Genomic DNA, 18222 nt, shown 5'->3' with positions numbered 1-18222 from the left:
AAATACTGGGCAGATTATTTAATTGAGGATTTCGGCTGAGGATTGTATATTTTGATCAGTTAATTTTGAGGGAGCTTGGAGATCTAAGAGAGATTTAAGAGCTTGAGTATGAGAAAATTCTTGTGAAAAATTTTCAAGTATTTTTTTCTCTCTCTTTTTGAGTGCGTGCATACTCTGTGACTGAGTTGAGGTAATCGAGTTCAGCCACTGGAGTTCTAGGAGGGAAGTCAATAGTTTGATGATCGCTAGAGGTTCTAGCTGCTACTGCGGTAGAAGACAAATGGGTCATTTGTCCAGATAAGTAATAGAGTCAAGTTACAAAGGTAGAGTTTTACCTTTAAAGAGTTTTTTAAAGGGTTTCCATTCGTAACCAAATTTGGTGTTACGCATTTTATTTATTTTATGTATTTGATTGTTTATCAAATTATTGCATGCTTGATAACTAACCAATTTGTTGAGTAAATTGATAGATATTTCCGCTGTTAGTTTGCTATACAAGGCGCCATCCATGGGTACTTGGGTAATTTCATTGTTGATATCCAAGGTGCCATTGCTAAAGGAGCAACCACGTTCCTATTTACAGAACACAGATTCATTTTGCAGGTATTTCTTGACTTGGACGAAACTCTAGTGTGTGCATATGAAACTTCTAGCTTGCCTGCCATTCATGTTCGTGATCAAGCAATGGATGCAGGGTTGAAGTGGTTCAAGATCCAATGTGTACCCTCGGCCAAGGATTTTGAAGGGAAAGAAAAGTTCAATTATGTGACAGTGTCTCAACGTCCTAGCTTGCTAGAGTTTTTAGTATAGATTAGCAAATTTGCAGATCTTGTTCTATTCACTACTGGTCTTGAAGATTATGCTAGACCACTTGTACATAGAATAGATCCAGGGAACAGATTTCCTTCTTCTTTATGGACCTTCAACAAGTAGAAACGGAATATCGAGTACATATGAAGGATCCTCTTTCAAATGTTGGTGATAAATTGGATGAAGGGGTGAATAGTGGACCTCAACTGCTTGATTTATTGCCACTTAGGAGTGTTTTTGGATGGTGTGGGATAATTTGCTAAAACAAACCTTGTGGCCTTTTGATATAGGAAAACAAAATCATGAGGAATTAAGTTGTCAAAAATATATTTTAGTGGCCACGTATAATTTTCATTCCATAGGTTGGATGACAATGATCTTAGGCTTTGCAAGTAATGGGCTCTATGAAGAGTGCTTGAATATATATTTTTTTTTTTGTAAAGATGCATTGTGTTTCGGAGAATCTGAACTTCTTCTCTTGCTGGAGCTTGGTTATGGCTAGTGGGACCCCTTTTAGGAGTGGACTCAGAAAGTTGAGAATGGAGAAGCAAAAGCAACCTAAGTTTTTGCTTTGTGCAGTGATCTTTCTAGACATTATATGGTTCAATAGAAACCAAGCAGTCCACAAAGGCACGCACTTGGGTGCAATTAATATAGCAAGGAATGTCAAGAAGCAACCTGAGGAGCACTTAGAAGCTTGGAAGGAGAAATATGAAAAAAGAAGAAGATGGAATTCCCTCACACCAGCAGAATGAAAGATCAATTTGAGTGGAGCAGTAAAGAACGAATCTGCAGTAGCAGCAGTATGCAGAAACAACAATGGAATTATAAGAGAAATATGGACAGAAAGACAATGTTCAGAAAATCCATACGTGGTAAAGCTGGAAGCTGCTCATCTAGCTTGCAATCTTGCCAAAAGCAGGGGACACGAGAAGATCCATATAGAAGAAGATGCTCAAATGATTATTGAAGAGAAAATACATGGATAAATGTTGGGTTTTTCATAGAAATGTTAAATGTTGGCTTGAAGGTTCATGCAAACAAGCAAGTAGCAGATGCAACGTTGATGCATGCAAGCTTTATTTACGCGAAAACACTCATGTGACAAAGGAAGCCTACTACTACCAAGCCGTATTTGAGAAGTTATTTCCCTTTATATTGCCAGGAACACCACTGCTTTGATTCGCAAGGAATTTTTTGTTGGCTCTGCTGTTCTTGTCTCCTTGGCTATATTCAGTGCCTTTTTTCCTCAACCTTGAGGAAGAGGTTCTTTGAAATGGTGGACAATGAATGAATCCAATTAAATTGGGTTGGGCTTGATGGGCCTCCAGCTAAGTTGTTGTCCTTTTGAATTATTTGAGTTGCTAAGTTGTTCTAATAGCCCGTGACCTTAGTTATTGTGTGTAGAAATGGGCCAATGACCTTATTTTGGTTGTTGTCAATTAGGAGGGGTGTCTTCCATTAGAGTAATGTTATACACTACATTCTCATCTTATTTTATTCATACTAAGCAGTATATGGCACATTTATCACCATTAGGATGATAAAGAAGAATGCAATAAATGATTATTTAATAGTAATAAATGTGTCACATCTTACTTAGTGGAATGAGAGTGGGATGGTAGTATGGTGTATAGAATTTTCCCTTCTAATATATAGACTGGAGGTAGTGGTTTGTAAGAAATATCTAGAATGTTGTTTGGCTTGATTTTGATGGAGGAATTGGGGTGCCTCAAACAACGCCAAGCTGTGACTATTTTTTCAATCTAATATTCATTACAGTTTCATTCTTAATTTCCTTACATATTCATATTTCTATATTTCTCATTTCTTAGTATCTCTTTTTTTTTTCGTTGAGGTTCATAACAGATTCTATAGGACATCAGTTTGGGCCTTTTCAGTTTGAAGCGTTTAGTACCCCTTGGAACGATATAATTCTACATATATATATATATATGAATACTTGGATGGAGTAGAATACTCAGATTGTACAATCTCGATTTCTTGTAAGGTCTCCTTGCTGGCAGGTCATAGACCGATCAAATTTATCTTACAAAGGAATCGATGGGTATGGGCTGCTTGAAATTTGCCAGCGTTGAAGGTCTTCCCTTAGATCATCGTCACCAAATGACCATGGCCTTGGGTCATGGCCTTCGATCGTGCCTTAGAGCCATACGTAGTGGGTTAGATTAGTTGAGAAAGAGAGCGACCAAAGGTGGGGAGAATTGTAGTCGGTCGTAAAAAAAGTGAGAGTGAGTGAAGGTATTTTTAGGGCTAGCAAGTCACCATTAACGAGTATATGTGGACGAAAGTTTTTTGAAGGAGCATAGGTTGCCATAGATGTGATTTGCATTGGTATGAAAATCAATTATCACCTTTCCTACACAAATTTCGGTGTGGGTAATGTAAGTTTGTTTTACTAACCACTTTTCTCATGAATGCATGTCATCATAAAAGGATATTAGGTGCAAACTTTTTCTGATATAATTTTTACGAAAAGAAAAGTCTTTAGTTCTCATAGGTTGTAGCAAATAATGTGGTTAAAGGTAAATATTTGACATGCGAATCACTCGAAACGATTAGATATATGATTTTTACATTTCTTATTATTATTTTTTATCTATATATAAACTACATTTATTGAATTTGTTTGGACTATATGAATCAAGATTAAACTCAAAAATTAAAATTACCACTCTGATACAATGTTAATCACCAAATGTCTTAAAAATTTAACAACTTCATGTCAAAACCTTGAGAATCCCGCAAAAGAAATAATATTGTACAAGTAATATTTTTGACACTATTTTTTGTTATACATATATATTTCACCCATAAATTAGTTGAGAAGGAAGCCACATGGATGAAATAGATACCACAAGTACTGTAAGGTATATTCATAACCTACTCTTATTCTTATCATATGAAATATCACAAGATATGTAATACATTAACGGACAAGATTCAGGCTCGTCACTTGAATTGATCTTCTTGGCTAACACTAAGGTTTTGCTTTTTTTTTTTAAAAAAGAAACGATTTTTCTTAACTCTTTATACAAGTTTTGTTCTTTTATATATATGTATATATAAGTACATAAGAATGCATATATAGCGTGTCAAGTGACACATGTCGAGATTAGAAAAAAAAAAAGAAAAAATATATATTGTTGCCTACTGTGTGCTGCAGCCGCAGCACTCTACTGATTGAGTGTAAAATAAAAAAAAATAAAAAAAAAAAGAAAAAGAAAGAAGCACGGATGTGCAACTGCTACGAGCTGCTGCTCAGAATAATTTAAAAAAAAATTACCCATGTCGAACTATCTTATACGCTGGCTGACGTGTCATTTAATGGTTTACCGACAGAACTGTGCAGAACAAAAACAAAAAAGACTGATTCAATCATTCTTTACAATTACTAAGTAAAAAGATCAATTGAAAACCATATGAACCAATTTGACTTTGAATCAAACTGCAAACACTTCTAAGTCTTTAACCCTTTATTTAATATCGTCGTCTATACGCAACCAAAAGTGATTTTCCGTGAAAGAGTTGGTAACGGGGCCTCTTAAGCACTGCTTCGTTGACAGGCGTGAATCGTGATGGATGGAATTCAAACCATTTTAATATCATCTCGTCGTCTTTACGCAACCAAAGTGGTCCTCGGGAATAATGTTTGGTCGGCAAAACTTGCCATAATTTCGAAAAGACATTCAGACTTTTGTTCAAACTAACGATTGGTCCATAGTGTACTTTCAATTTCAAGCATGAGCAAGGGCTCCGTGCCGTGGCCGCAAAAGAAGTCTGGAAAAAGAAAATTATCATAGGCAATTTTTAGTCTAGTCTTCCATTTCCTGGTCTCCACGGGAATAATTTTTGGTCGACATGCAGACTTTTGTTCAAACTAGGCCTAGCCGCCTAGGGCAACTGGGAACATAGATGTCGATGGCCACAATCCTGTCACAACAGAGATGCATCACGATAAAAGTTACCCATTATTATTTTATTTTTTTTAATTTTATTGTTAAGAAAATATTTTTAAATGAGTTTATAATTTTTTTAAAATACTAAAAACAATTAAAAATATATTTAAAAAATGTAAAATTAAAAATATATTTTACCTCGATAGAAATCGAGGTGACTCTAGTTTGACTCATTGTTAAAATATAAGTTAAATAATGAAATTTAACTGTTTAGGTTATATTTAATTGATTGAGTGATTTCAATCTATATCAAATTATTGATTGAATTTATTTATTTTTTAATTAAAAATTAAAATTTTTAATTCATTTCAAATTAATTATTGATGAGATTTATTTTTTTAAAATTATAATTAAAAAATTAAATTCATCTTAATTTACATTATATATTTATATATATATTAATCTATTTATATTTAAATACATCTTAATAAAATTTACAAAATATTACTGTTAATAAATCAATTCAAATCATTTAATATCATCTTGTCGTCTTTACGCAACCGAAGTGATTTTACGTGAAGAAAAATTCTATTCTTACCACTCTTTTCTACCGCTCTATTCTATCGCTATAATTTTTTATTTTTTTTTACTTAATGATTAAGGAAATATTTTTTAATGATATTATATCTTTTTATTTTTTTAAAAAATATTTAAAAATATTAAAAAATATATAAAAAAAAAAATTTCCTAACGGTAGATCCGGCGGGAGCTGGAAGCGGTGGACGCAGCAGCTCTCGTGAAAGAGTTGGTAATGGGCCAGTGCTGCACTGCTTCGTTGACAGGCGTGATGGATGGGACTTCGCTAGATATTCTCTAGCACACTTTTGTGTTTGAGCAGTGACTTTTACCCATAATGGGTTTTGCAACTTTTTTCTATTAATATTTTTAAAAAATAAAAAAATATATATTAATACTTTTAAAATCATTTTTTTAATTTTTAAATAAAACAAAATTTCCGAACTATCAACTAGAGCGGTAACATTAAGAGGGCAAAACAGATTTTTTCTTTGTATTATATAGAAAATATAAATGAGCTTTGCTACACAATCTCCACCACACTCCACACTTCACATTTTTTTAAATTTTTAATATTTTTGTAAAATTTTTTTTTGAGTTTATTATTTTTAAATTATTTCAAATGTTTTATTCATTATTCATATAATAAATATTTAATAAAAAAAATAATAATAAAAATTAAAAATAATGTGAAGTGTGAAGTGTTAGGAAGTTGTAAAGATTTTTTATATTTGTAATAGGTACCGACGTACCGTTTATCCTGTAAAGTATTTTTTAGTATTGATGTTTCGTTTACTCTTTTTTTTTTTTTTGGTATTTTACCATATAAGCAATTTTTTTATTATTTGTCATTTAAAATACATATATTTTCTTTTCTTTTAAAAAATATATTAGAAATATTATTAAACTAATTTTTTTCACATTTTTTTTTAAACCGGGTCTTTTTTTCTTTGCTATTTCGAGTCTGAAAGTCAATTTACCGCGTTTTGGACATTTCCAATTTTCCAAGCAACAGGCGCGGCAACACAAGCATTGACGTTAAGGCTGCGTTTGAATATTAAGTTAGACTCAATTAAATTGAGTTTATTTTATAAATAAGAATAAGTTAAGTAATAGAAAAAGTTACGTGAGATTATTTAAATTGAGTTTAAAGTATGTTTAAATGTTATTAATATTTTTTATAAAAAATTAAAAAAGATTATAAATCTTATATATAAAGATGTTTTAAATTAAAAAAATTGTAAATCTCATGAGTAATAAGGTTTTGAATTGGAATAAGTTTAATAATTTAAGAGTTAAGTGTTTAGATATTAGACTCAATTTAAAATTAGATCAAATTCAACTGAATTCATCTAAATTTAGAAATGAAACGCAGCAGTCTTAAGGTCTCACATCTTCTAGATCCAATGTTCAGCACCTTAACATGAACGGGATCTACATGTCTATCATTATAAAAAATATATATATTTATTATCAATTATTTTTTATAAATATTATTATTTTTTATTAAAATAAATCTATTTTTATTATAAATAACACATCACAAATATATATTTTTCTTGTACCGTTATATACAAGAATGTGCGTGTCCGGTATTCAAACCGGGCCTAAAACATCCACACGTACCATTGGTCCGTATTGTTCTTTCAAGCATGAACGAAGGCACGGGGTCATGGGGGGCCTCCCCCTGCAAAGAAGTCCGGGAAAGAAAATTAAGATAGGCAATTTTTGGTCTAGTCTTCCAGTGCCCGGGCTCCACTGGAATAATGAATGTTTCGTCGGCAAAACTTCCCATAATTTAAAGACAAAGACTTTTCTTAAATTTCTCAATACTTTTGTTCAAACAAAAATGGTATTTGTTAATACTGTATTTTTTAATTTTTATTAAAAAAAATAAATAAACCAACCACATAAATATTAGCTGCACATATAGGGTCTAATTGGGGGCAAATGTTGGGAAATTCGTTTAGGAACGCAAACTATTTTATAATTATATCTCATTTCAGAATTTATTGTAATTAATTTCTTTTCAAAAATTATTAAAAAATAAACACTTTTTAATTTTTTAACTTTTTCATATTATCATTATCTAATCATTATAATTTTTTCAAATTTTCAATTAAAACATAAAAATCAATTCAACTTTTTCAAATTCTAAAATAAGAATTATATTAAAAAAATTATATTCTAATAATATTTTAATTTTATAAAATTTTTATTCGACTTTCTCTCTACCATTTCTCAAAATCTAATAAAACATATCTTAATTCAAACCATATTATTACTATTTACAAATCATTTTACTATTATTTAAAATTTTTTTATCTCACCTCATTCGACAATTGAGGCCTAAATAATATGGGTTGGAACATGTCAAGCTATGTTATTTGATTTTAAGGTCCTAAATTAAAGTTCTCTTTTAGGTAATTCGTAGAAGAAAAGTGTAGGATAAGATTTTAAAAGAAAAATAATAATTCAAAATCTATGTAATACCTCCTCATACTAATTAATAAGCATAAATGAATGTTAAATCTCTCTCTCCATAAGCCAAAACAGGAGAAAAGGTCATTCTTGACTTATAGAGGTGTCTCGGGTCTTGATGAAGCGGTCTGAAGCATATATGGTAGTTTGGGACATCGGTACGATACTTGTATGTTCAATTATAACATTAAATAATAAAGACTATAAGAAATGAAAATAGATAATGAGATGTACAGATTTACGTGATAGTCGGTGATACGACTTGCAACCTATATCTATTGGTAGTTTGGATGACAAATCTATTATAAGAATAATATTTTACGGTCTTTCCTGATCTCTTGTATCCTATTATACAAATAGGAGTTGATGACCCTTTTTGGACCGGAGAAGATGGTCATTGGAGTCTACTCCCACTAAATATATCCACAAATCTTTTTTAACCGAATTGTTTTTTATTTATTTAATATTTAAGTATTTTTTAATAAATTGATATTTTTTTTAAATGTCTAAAGGATTTAAAAAAAATGTCCGAAAAAGAAATTTGAACATTCGGTGAAGAATTTCGGTGGCTTCACCGTGTGGGTGTGGCCGTAGCATCACCATCATAATAAATGAACAACTCATCACGTACAAAAATCATACGCGCAAAATTTTTTTTCTTGCTTCCGAATTTCTAAATACTTTGCCAGGTCGTGGTCAATTTGAACTCAACTTTATTTAATTTATAGTCACCTGAATAGAAATTAATCACTTTATATATATCGTCCAGGTGCATATACATATTGCACAAGATCAGGTCATGGGAGAGTAAGATCTATTGTTGTTAACCAAATCTGCAAACATGGCTCTGTAAATTTCCAATCAATGTCGTCTCTCACCATGCAAACATCCCCTTCTTCTTCTTCGCATGAATGGGGTACTGTTTTCCTTAGTTTCCATGGCGGGGACACCCGTCAAAATTTTACCGCCCATCTGTATAATGCTTTGGAACAAAGAGGCCTTTCCACCTATAGGGATGATAAAGAGCTGGAGAGAGGAAGATACATATCTCCAGAACTCTTGAAGGCAATTGAAAATTCCATGTATGCGGTCGTCGTTCTCTCTCCATCCTACGCTTTTTCGAGATGGTGCTTATTTGAACTCGCCAAGATCGTTGAATGCATTGAAAAGACGGGGTTGATACTTTTGCCAGTCTTCTATCACGTGGATCCCTCTCACGTGAGAAATCAGAAAGGTACTTTTGCAGGAGCTTTTGTTAAACATGAAAACAGTCCCAAGATTGTCGGAGATGATTTGCGAACATGGAAATCTGCTTTGAGAAAAGTGGGCAATATCTCCGGATGGGATATACGAGATAGGTAAATATTTTGGAAAGTGATAGATTAGGTACTACCCTCTTACTATCAATTTATTATTATTTTTATTTAATTTTTAATTTAATTTTTTTTTACTTAATAGTTAAGAAAGTGACTATTAATAAAATTATATTTTTTTTAATTTTTTCTTAATAATTAAGGATGTTAAAAAATAATTAAAAGAAAATAATAAAAAAATAAAAAATTGAAAATGAACTAGGAGTAGTAATAGGATAGTAACCTATCACTACCCATATATATATATATGATCGTTATCTTCTACGGACACTAGTACAAGATGATATATATTCATAGATCGAATTGCTTAATTTGCGAATTAAGGAAAAATCAATTACTTGCATGATATTCCTTCATAAAATTTTCCAGTACAGATGAACTAGGGGGTTCCCCTCTTGATCAATAGTTTACCGAAAAATTCTATTTATAAGCCTCATACACCACACACCACCTTTCTTGTGATTTTTTTAATTTTTTTTCTCTTACCAAATGTGTAGTATATAGATGATGAGTAGAATAATTCAATTATTTTAAGAAAAATAAAACCAAAAAAACTTTAAAAAAATTAAAAAAAAAATATGGCGTGTGGTGTGTGAGGATTATGAATAGCAATGCTCATAATTTACTTGATGAGTTTTTCTACTAATCAGTCACTGTTCATCAACAAACACCCCACACCCAATGTGGTTGTCTTTTTTTTTTTTTTTTTTCTTTTCCTTCCTGCTGAACACAGCACGTATTGAACCCAGAAGCTCTCACGCCCCCCTCCCTCCCTCTCGTTGCCCACCACCCTTGAGCATCGCCGTCTCTATCATCACCCAGCACCTGCAACTCGTCGGCCTGCATTTGCCCATACCCACCTATCCCACTCCCGCGCCCCCTCCCTCCCTCCCTCTCATACCTCTCGTCACCCAACACCAGTGTCTCCCTCCCTCCACTAGCGCCACCAAGCAATGCACCCTCGACTCGTCGACCACCTTTTGCCCATTGTCACCCAGTACCCGTGACTCCAACCTCTGTTTCAACGCCCGTCATCCCTCTCTCTAAGCTTCTTCTCTCTCCTAAACCAAACCTTGAAATCAATCTTTTTCGCCAGCCACTAGTTCACAACTTTCTTTAGGTAAACACGAAGCTCCTTTTCTTTTGGGTTTTTTCTTGGTTGACACTGAGCTCTTCGATTTTGCAAGCTTTTCTCAGTTAAGTGTTTTCCTAGATTTTTAACAAGAGGTATCCTGTTTTGTCCGATGTGTTTGTGAATTTCAGCCTGGGCCTTTACAAGGGTCTCTGGATTGTTCAACAAAAGAGGGCTTCGGGGAGAGGGAGAAGGGAATTTTTTGAAATCACAGTGAAGGGATTGAGGGCTTCGGGGAAGGGAGGGGCTAAGGTCAGAACCGGTTTGTTGTTAGTGAACCCAATCTGACACGTCAGGTGTGGGGTGTGTGTTTGGTGGACCCACTAATCTATAGAATTTTTCTTACCTGTTTGCCTGAGTAATGCTAATTTCATAAGGAAAAGATTTTAACCCTAACTTATAATAATTACCTAGTTGTCTTTGTTTTTTCCCTTTTGGTTACAAAAGTGATCATGTCAGTTGGTATTGCATCTGAATTATTACACACACACACAAACTCAAAAAAGTAAGACAAAAATAAGTACACATTCTAGTTTAGTGAAATTTCATGGGTCCTTTAACATAAATAATTCATTATGAAGGGGATAAAATATCCCAAATCCAATAGGGTCTTCCAAGCCCAGCCTAAAGGTGGGGTTCTCATCAAGAGGGAAGTGAGAGAAGAATAAAGGGTGGATAAGAGGATGAGGAAAGAAGGTGCGTCAGGAGAAAAAGTAGGAGATATAACATAAAGGAGGAGAGATGTGACATAAAGGGGAGGAAAATTAGAAAAGAAAAAAAAAAGAAAGAAAGACAAAGGGCCAGATTGTAAGGGAGAGTCCTAGCGACTTCTTCAACCTGGCAACGAGAGTTTGAGAGAGAAGATCTCTCCCAGCAAATAGATCTTTGACTTCATTGTACAACGAGGATTAGAGACTATGGGAAATTGTAAATGATCATATTATAATGGATTTTCCCTCCAAGCAACTCACGGACGTAGGCATTGTGTCGAATCACATAAATTTGTATGTCTCCCTCTCTTTTTTTCTAAATTTATTTTCCATTCACTGCAATAGATGTATATACGGATGTCATTCAGTTGCACCAGGAAGCCGTCAAGGGGCTCCAAACCACATCGTTCGAGCCCCGAATCTTCATAGAGTGTCGGAATTGACTTTTTCGGCCTATTGTGCAATTTTTTATATTAATTGTTGGCTGTGGGATTTGATTTACCTTCTACATCGGAAATGGGTGAAAGACGATTTTTCGATGTGCTAAATTATCTCCGAATGAGAAGATAAAATTTTTCAGATAAGTATACTCGGCCTTTCAACTTTTATTTTTATGAACAACACTGTCACAAAGATTGGGCGAATGAACACATCCTCGCCCATGTGGTTGCCCGAGCATATGAGTTACCCTACCACTTGAGCTGCAAGTGCTCTGTGCTTTTTATGTGCACTCTGCACTTAAGTGCATAGTGTACATACTGTCAACGGTGCACGTAAATGTACTGTGCACATGCACACAAACAAGCGGGTAAGCATTATGCACTTAAGTGCATAGTGCCATTTAGTGCATGTCCCCACTGTGCATGGCACACACATGTGGCATATGGGTGCACATAATGTGCACCCATACCACTCGCAGCCTCTAACCGAGAGTCTGCTATGGCAGCCAGCAGCCACCATGTGGACCGCTGGCACCTTTTGCCTCAACGTGGGCTACCTCCAGTCACGAAGGTTGTGCCCATCATGGGTGGGCAGGGACACCACCAGTAGGCTCTGGGACCATTGGTGAGGTGTCACTCAGTGACGATGAGTTGCCCCCCTCCCCACCCCTGTCAAACAAACTCACCCAGTGTATGCAGTCGGAGAAAATTTCACCAGCTATCCAAGGGCTGTTAAGGCTGTTGGCGACCACGACTGGGCCAACTGGTGGTGTCTGTCACCATCTAAATGCTTCATTCCCCATAACTAGCCCCCATGATGACATGGTGTGTTGCTCAGCACCTAGGGGCAAAAACCAATCGACGCCATCAACGATGGGTATATATGCATATATCTTTAAATTTCAAGATTTTGTTTTTATATAATGTATTTTATATTAATTATAAGTACATAAAAAAATATTTCATTTGAACAACTAACTTATATCTTTTTTATTATTGTAACAATATTGATCCAAGATAAAACAGGATAAATGGCATAAGATTAATCTCTCTCTAGCTTGAGATGTAATGTGGGTTTGAACTTGAAGCATTGATGAAGTGGGCATAATAGGTTTTCCTTGGAAAGTTCACAATTTGTGTGCTAAGTACACACACACACAAATTAGTTGGAGGTTGGAGATCTATGCAGTCCATGGAAGTGTTTAACATTTGTGATAGTGGACGATCCTACATCGATTAAATGGTGTAGCTAGCGATATGATGGCCATGGCTTGATGCTAATAATTATATTCTTGTTGGGTTTAATTGTGATAGAAATGTGTTATCTCTGAGCGACCACTTATATATATATATATTTTCAAATAATTAGTTGGTTTAATTTCATTAATTTTAATCGTCTTAATTTTGGCAGAGATGAGTCAACAGTTATTGAAGAGATTGTAGGAGAGATACTTGCTAAATTAAATTCTACATTCTCAGCTGTTTCCAAGAGCTTGTTGGAATAGACTCTCGTCTAGAGAAATTGATGAATTTGTATTTAAATATTAGACCGGATGATGTTTGCTTTCTAGGTATATGGGGGATGGGTGGTATTGGGAAGACCACTCTTGCACGTGCTGCTTATGACAAAATTTCTAGTCAATTTCAATCAGCTAGTAGCTTTATTGCTGATGTTAGAGAAAGAAGTGGAGGAAATGGCGGTCTAGTTGATTTACAAAAACAACTTCTTTCCGATCTCTTCAAGGATAAAAGTAGCGACATAAAGGATGTCGACAGAGGAAAGAACAAAATTAGACACAAACTACGTCATAGAAGGGTTCTTGCTGTTGTGGATGATGTGGATCAAACCCAACAATTAGAAGCATTGGCAATTGAGCGCGATTGGTTTGGTGGAGGGAGTGTAATCATTATAACAACAAGAGATAAGCATCTGTTGATAGAACGTGGATTGGCTGATGATGAAATATATAGGGTTAAGAATTGGATGATGATGAAGCTCTCCAACTCTTTAGTTGGAAAGCCTTCAAGAAGCACCTCCCGCTAGAAGGTTTTGTGGAGCTTTCCAAGCAGATTATACATTATGCTAATGGCCTTCCTTTAGCTATTGAAGTTTTGGGTCGATTCTTATGTCGGCAAAATGTAGACTTTTGGGAAAGTGCTTTGAAAAGTCTAAGACAAAAGCCCAAGAAAGAAATCGTGGATACACTTAAAATAAGTTTCGATGGACTCGAGGACAACGAGCAAAAATTTTTTCTAGATATTGCATGTTACTTCAAAGGGGACAAGTATGTCGACCGTGTGAAGAGCATACTAGAAAGTTGTGATTATCACCCAAGCAGTGGTATAGAGATTCTTATCAGTAAGTCTCTCATAACAATCTCGAGAGGAAAACTGTGGATGCATGATCTAGTCCAAGAAATGGGTCATGAAATTGTTCATCGCCAATCTCATGGAGATCCTGGCAGACAGAGTAGGTTGTGGCTTACTAATGACATCATTCGTGTACTGAAGAACAATAGTGTAAGTGGATCTTAGAATAATAAACTCATTGAATTGCACATGTTAATGCAACTAAAATTTTCAGTATACTTGATTATATCATGCACTGCACTAATTTGTTCTCGTTGGTCACTAGGGAACAAACAGGATCGAAGGCATAGTCCTAAACTCTCTTCCACAAGAAGAATTACACTTGAATCCTAATGTCTTCTCGGAGATGAAGAACTTAAGATTGCTCAAGATCATAGGTAATGTGCACCTTTCTCAGGGCCTGAGCTATCTTTCGACAGAGTTGCGGGTTTTGGAGTGGCATGGATATCCTTTAAAATCTTTGCCAATGAATTTCCGGCAACCTGATAAACTCGTTGAACTGAGTATGTGTTGCAGCCACATTCAGCAACTATGGCAAGGAACTAAGGTAAGATCTTTGCTTGAGTAAAAATGTTCTTTTCTTTCTAAAAACTAATAAATTAATGTATGCATGAAAGTTAATTCCCATATTTATTGTTATATCCCAGAGTTTATACAAGTTAGAGCATGTTAATCTTAGTAACTCTCAATACTTGGTGGAGACCCCGGACTTCACTAATGCCCCAAATCTTAAGAGGCTGATTCTTCAAGGCTGTACAAAATTGCATAATCTCCACTCATCGGTTGGAGCACTAAAACGCCTTATTTTTCTGAATTTGAAAGGTTGCACATCTCTTACAAGTCTTCCCTGTAACATTAGCTGGGATTCCCTAGAAATTTTGATTCTTTCTGGCTGTACGAGACTCTTGAAGTTTCCAGAAACGGTGGGAAACATTAATCGTTTGAGGCAACTTGATTTGGATGGGATTGCATTAGTAGAACTTCCATCATCAATTGGGCATTTAACTGGCCTTACTTCTTTGAGTTTGAGAGGCTGCAAAAGCCTCTTGAGTCTTCCGAGTGCTATTTGTGGTCTGACATCTCTTAAAACTCTCACTCTCACTGGTTGTTCAAAACTTGAGGAAATGCCCGAGGGACTAGGGAATTTGGAACATCTGGAGAAGCTCGATATAAGTGAAACCGCTATAAGGCAATTTCCAACCTCCATTGCATGTCTACAAAATCTTAAAATCTTGTCCTTCCAAGGATGTTCAGGTCTGCCGCCTAATTCGTTTGTCAAACGATTAGTAACTTGCTTTTGGGGGAACCCTGACACTGGTTTGGTATTGCCTACTTCGTTGTCAAGTACTCTATGCAGCTTGATGCGATTAGATTTGAGTGATTGCCATTTAAAAGATGGAGCAATTCCCAGTGACCTGAGTGGCTTATCATCACTACAATATCTAGATCTAAGTGGAAACGATTTCACGCTCTTACCTGGAAGCATCTCTCTACTTTCGAAGCTTATTATCATTTTGTTGAGACGCTGTAGCCAGCTTCGATCATTGCCAGAATTTCCGTCAAGTACACCATACTTTGATGCTGTAGATTGTATCTCATTGGAGACATGTTCTCATAAACTTCATGCATGGGTATCAGATGAAACTGGATTAGCTTTTCTAAATAGTACCCGTGAGCCATGTCAATTGAAAGATGGACAATGCGACCTATTGAAAGAAAAAACCATTAAGGTATGTTAGTTTCTTCTCCCTTGCAGCATCAAATTTTGAACTTTATTTCAACTTGCTCCCATCCTTTGTGATATATCATATATATAGAGGCTTTTAAATCATGTGATACGTACGATCAAATTATAGTCTTTTTTTTCCCCCACTTGGTGAAGATAAGGACACTTATAATATCATCTCAAGTTCACAAAATGGACGGTACCAACAAGATTAAGTACTAATGGAAGCCACTTAAATGAGTAATAAAAGTTGCAATTTAAGAATAGTAGTTAGTTGAACCATAAAAAGTTAGCTTTCTGTTTCCTCTTATTTAATTTAATTTATTTTTCACAGGCAAACATTGATGTTGCGGCCAGAGGAGTAGGAATTCCAATGTGGTTCCAGAATCAGAGTATGGGTTCCTCGATTACAATTCGGTTGCATCCTGATTTGGATGATAGTAGAAAGTGGTTGGGATATGCTCTTTATTTTTCCTATAAAATCAATGACCTTGAAAGTTGGGAGTCAACAAGTACTTCTACAAGGTTAGATTGTGAGGAGTATGTGTTTCATTTTGTTACCGATGAAGGTCCTTTCAAAGCCCTCCTAAAGTTCGATACACTCCAGAAATTCCCTAATACTATTGATACGTCAGCAGGATATTGGATATATGTACAACGCATCTGGTTTGAGAAAAAGTCAAAGGAGGTGGATACATGGAGTTACATTGAGGTTTCAATTACGATTGGCAATCCATTCACGATGGTGGAAAAGTGTGGGGCTCAACTAGTATACGAGCAAAATCTTCACGAGTTTATTGATGTAGTTTTATCACATCCTCATTGAATTTTACAAACACAAATTCAATTAGAAGAAAATTAATAGGTATTTTTTTAGGTAAGAATGTAATAGACAAATGTGTTCTTTTTAATGGTGTTGTGTTAAATATTTAGAATGTATTTGCTGCACTCCAGAAATATTGATCTTCACTTGTATTAATGTATTTCCATATATAGAAAAAAATTAATTGAAAAAAATAATTATATTATTATTAAATTTATAATATTCTATTATTATTTTGATTAATAGATAGATAATCTAACGTGGGAATAAGTTTTGAGTGAAATAGGCAAATGCAAAATCATGTTATATTATGCAAATTTTACATTTGCATAATCCAATGCTAATGCTTAGAAAATGACTCTAAAAAATTGCGATGGAAAAGGGCATTTCAAATTCCATAGCGCACTATTATGTGTCCATATATGGCCCATGGATTCACATCCTAGAAAACCAACTTGCTAGGTGGAGGTGTCCCCAAGCTTATATGCACACATACCATTTGACTCCTAACTAATGTGGGACCATAACATACCCCCACCCTTCAAGACCAATACCCACGTTGGTCAAGCGCTATGGGAGGCTTTCACTAGGCTAGGGCAACATGGCCCATCCCACTGGATCTAAAGCCAGCCACTCCACAAGCCCAGCCCATTAGCTGAGGTAGTATGGAAGTTCACAACTGGTTCTGATACCATTTGTTAAAGATCTAACCATTAATCCAAAAGTCCTTAACACTCTCCGCGGAGTTGCTATCCAGGTGGTTCCAGCTTTTCCTTTCTAAAACGGATTACGCCAAAGAATGTTGGTGAAATAGAATCTAGTGGTCCAATATATTGCATAAGGGTTTTACCTCAAATGAAATATTAGAATGCAACTAAAAGAATTAAAGTAGTTGTTTTGTCGAGGACCCAGGCTGTATTAACAGTGATTCGACCATCTGTATGAAAACACTACTTGAATCCTTGCCTCCCAAATGCTATAAGAACTCTCTCTCTCTCTCTCTCTCTCTCTCTCTAAACGTGATATATATCCCTCTATTTTACAGGGAAACTATGCCCAAAGCAAAATGCAAATTTTATGTCCATATATGGCCCACAGATTCACATTCTAGAAATCCAGCTTGCTAGGTGGAGGTGTCCCAAGCTTATATACACACATACCATTTGACTCATAGCTAATGTGGGATTATAACATACTCACACCCTTCAAGACCAACGACCACGTTGGTCGAGCACTATGGGGATAGGGACATGTTTTTTGGTTACTTCTCAACAAAAAGGTTAAGTTTTTGCTTAAACAATTTAATTTTCCAATGAATCTTGAGCCAGGCTCATTAACTTTAATTTTATAAGCTTCAGAACTGATATGTTTTATTTTTTTTTATTCCTCATTAATCGATCTAGAAAAATGTAGGACGAATCAATTCTCGGAAAAGCTTCCATCAAATAGTGAAGAACAAAATAGAAAAGCTTCGATCAAATAGTGAAGAACAGAAAAGCTTCCATCAAATAGGAAGAATCAATTCTCGGAAAAGCTTCCACCAAATGAGAAATGCCTGACTCAAACAATTGCTGGAAGGGTTTCAAAAGATTTGAGTTATAATTTTATACATATTAGAGCAGTGTATTTGAATGAATTCAGAAAAGGAGATCATGTAAAAGCCTCTCAAGTGAATTTAGTTCTAAATCACTTCCAGGTTCCTCTCTCTCTCTCTCTCTCTCTCTCTCTCTCTCTCTCATACACACACACACACACACACACATGCACGCACAAAGATTGAATATCAAGTCTCCATAATTCTTTATGTTCGAGGGACTACAAAGCGATTATGATGGATATTTCTTTCCTCAAGGTGAAATTC

At 35.0% G+C, this 18222-nt stretch overlaps 3 protein-coding genes across 6 annotated transcripts; all 3 read left to right on the top strand.

The window, feature by feature from the left end:
* Positions 1-8572: 8572 nt before the first annotated feature.
* Positions 8573-16521, top strand: LOC108984113 (disease resistance-like protein DSC1). Of its 4 annotated transcripts, XM_035691056.1 has the most exons (6): positions 8573-9145; positions 10424-13962; positions 14078-14359; positions 14460-15542; positions 15873-16063; positions 16177-16316. In XM_035691056.1, exons 2-6 carry the CDS (start codon positions 13840-13842, stop codon positions 16208-16210), a joined length of 1713 nt encoding a protein of 570 aa, XP_035546949.1. In that variant the 5' UTR covers positions 8573-9145; positions 10424-13839; the 3' UTR covers positions 16211-16316. The 4 variants fall into 4 exon arrangements, with proteins under 4 accessions (XP_035546949.1, XP_035546947.1, XP_035546946.1 ...); XM_035691054.1 differs by having other exon boundaries at positions 12854-13962; positions 15873-16521; XM_035691053.1 differs by having other exon boundaries at positions 15873-16521.
* Positions 8652-12947, top strand: LOC108984114 (TMV resistance protein N-like). The gene is made up of 2 exons (XM_018955949.1): positions 8652-9145; positions 12854-12947. Exons 1-2 carry the CDS (start codon positions 8652-8654, stop codon positions 12945-12947), a joined length of 588 nt encoding a protein of 195 aa, XP_018811494.1.
* Positions 13025-13486, top strand: LOC118348593 (TMV resistance protein N-like). Its single transcript, XM_035690624.1, has one exon. The coding sequence runs from the start codon at positions 13025-13027 to the stop codon at positions 13484-13486; it is 462 nt and encodes a 153-aa protein (XP_035546517.1).
* Positions 16522-18222: the final 1701 nt, after the last annotated feature.

The sequence above is a fragment of the Juglans regia genome, chromosome 6, assembly GCF_001411555.2.
Source record: "Juglans regia cultivar Chandler chromosome 6, Walnut 2.0, whole genome shotgun sequence".
Taxonomy (NCBI): domain Eukaryota; kingdom Viridiplantae; phylum Streptophyta; class Magnoliopsida; order Fagales; family Juglandaceae; genus Juglans; species Juglans regia.
Note: the sequence above shows the minus strand (reverse complement) of the source record. Positions and strands in the feature narration are given on the sequence as shown.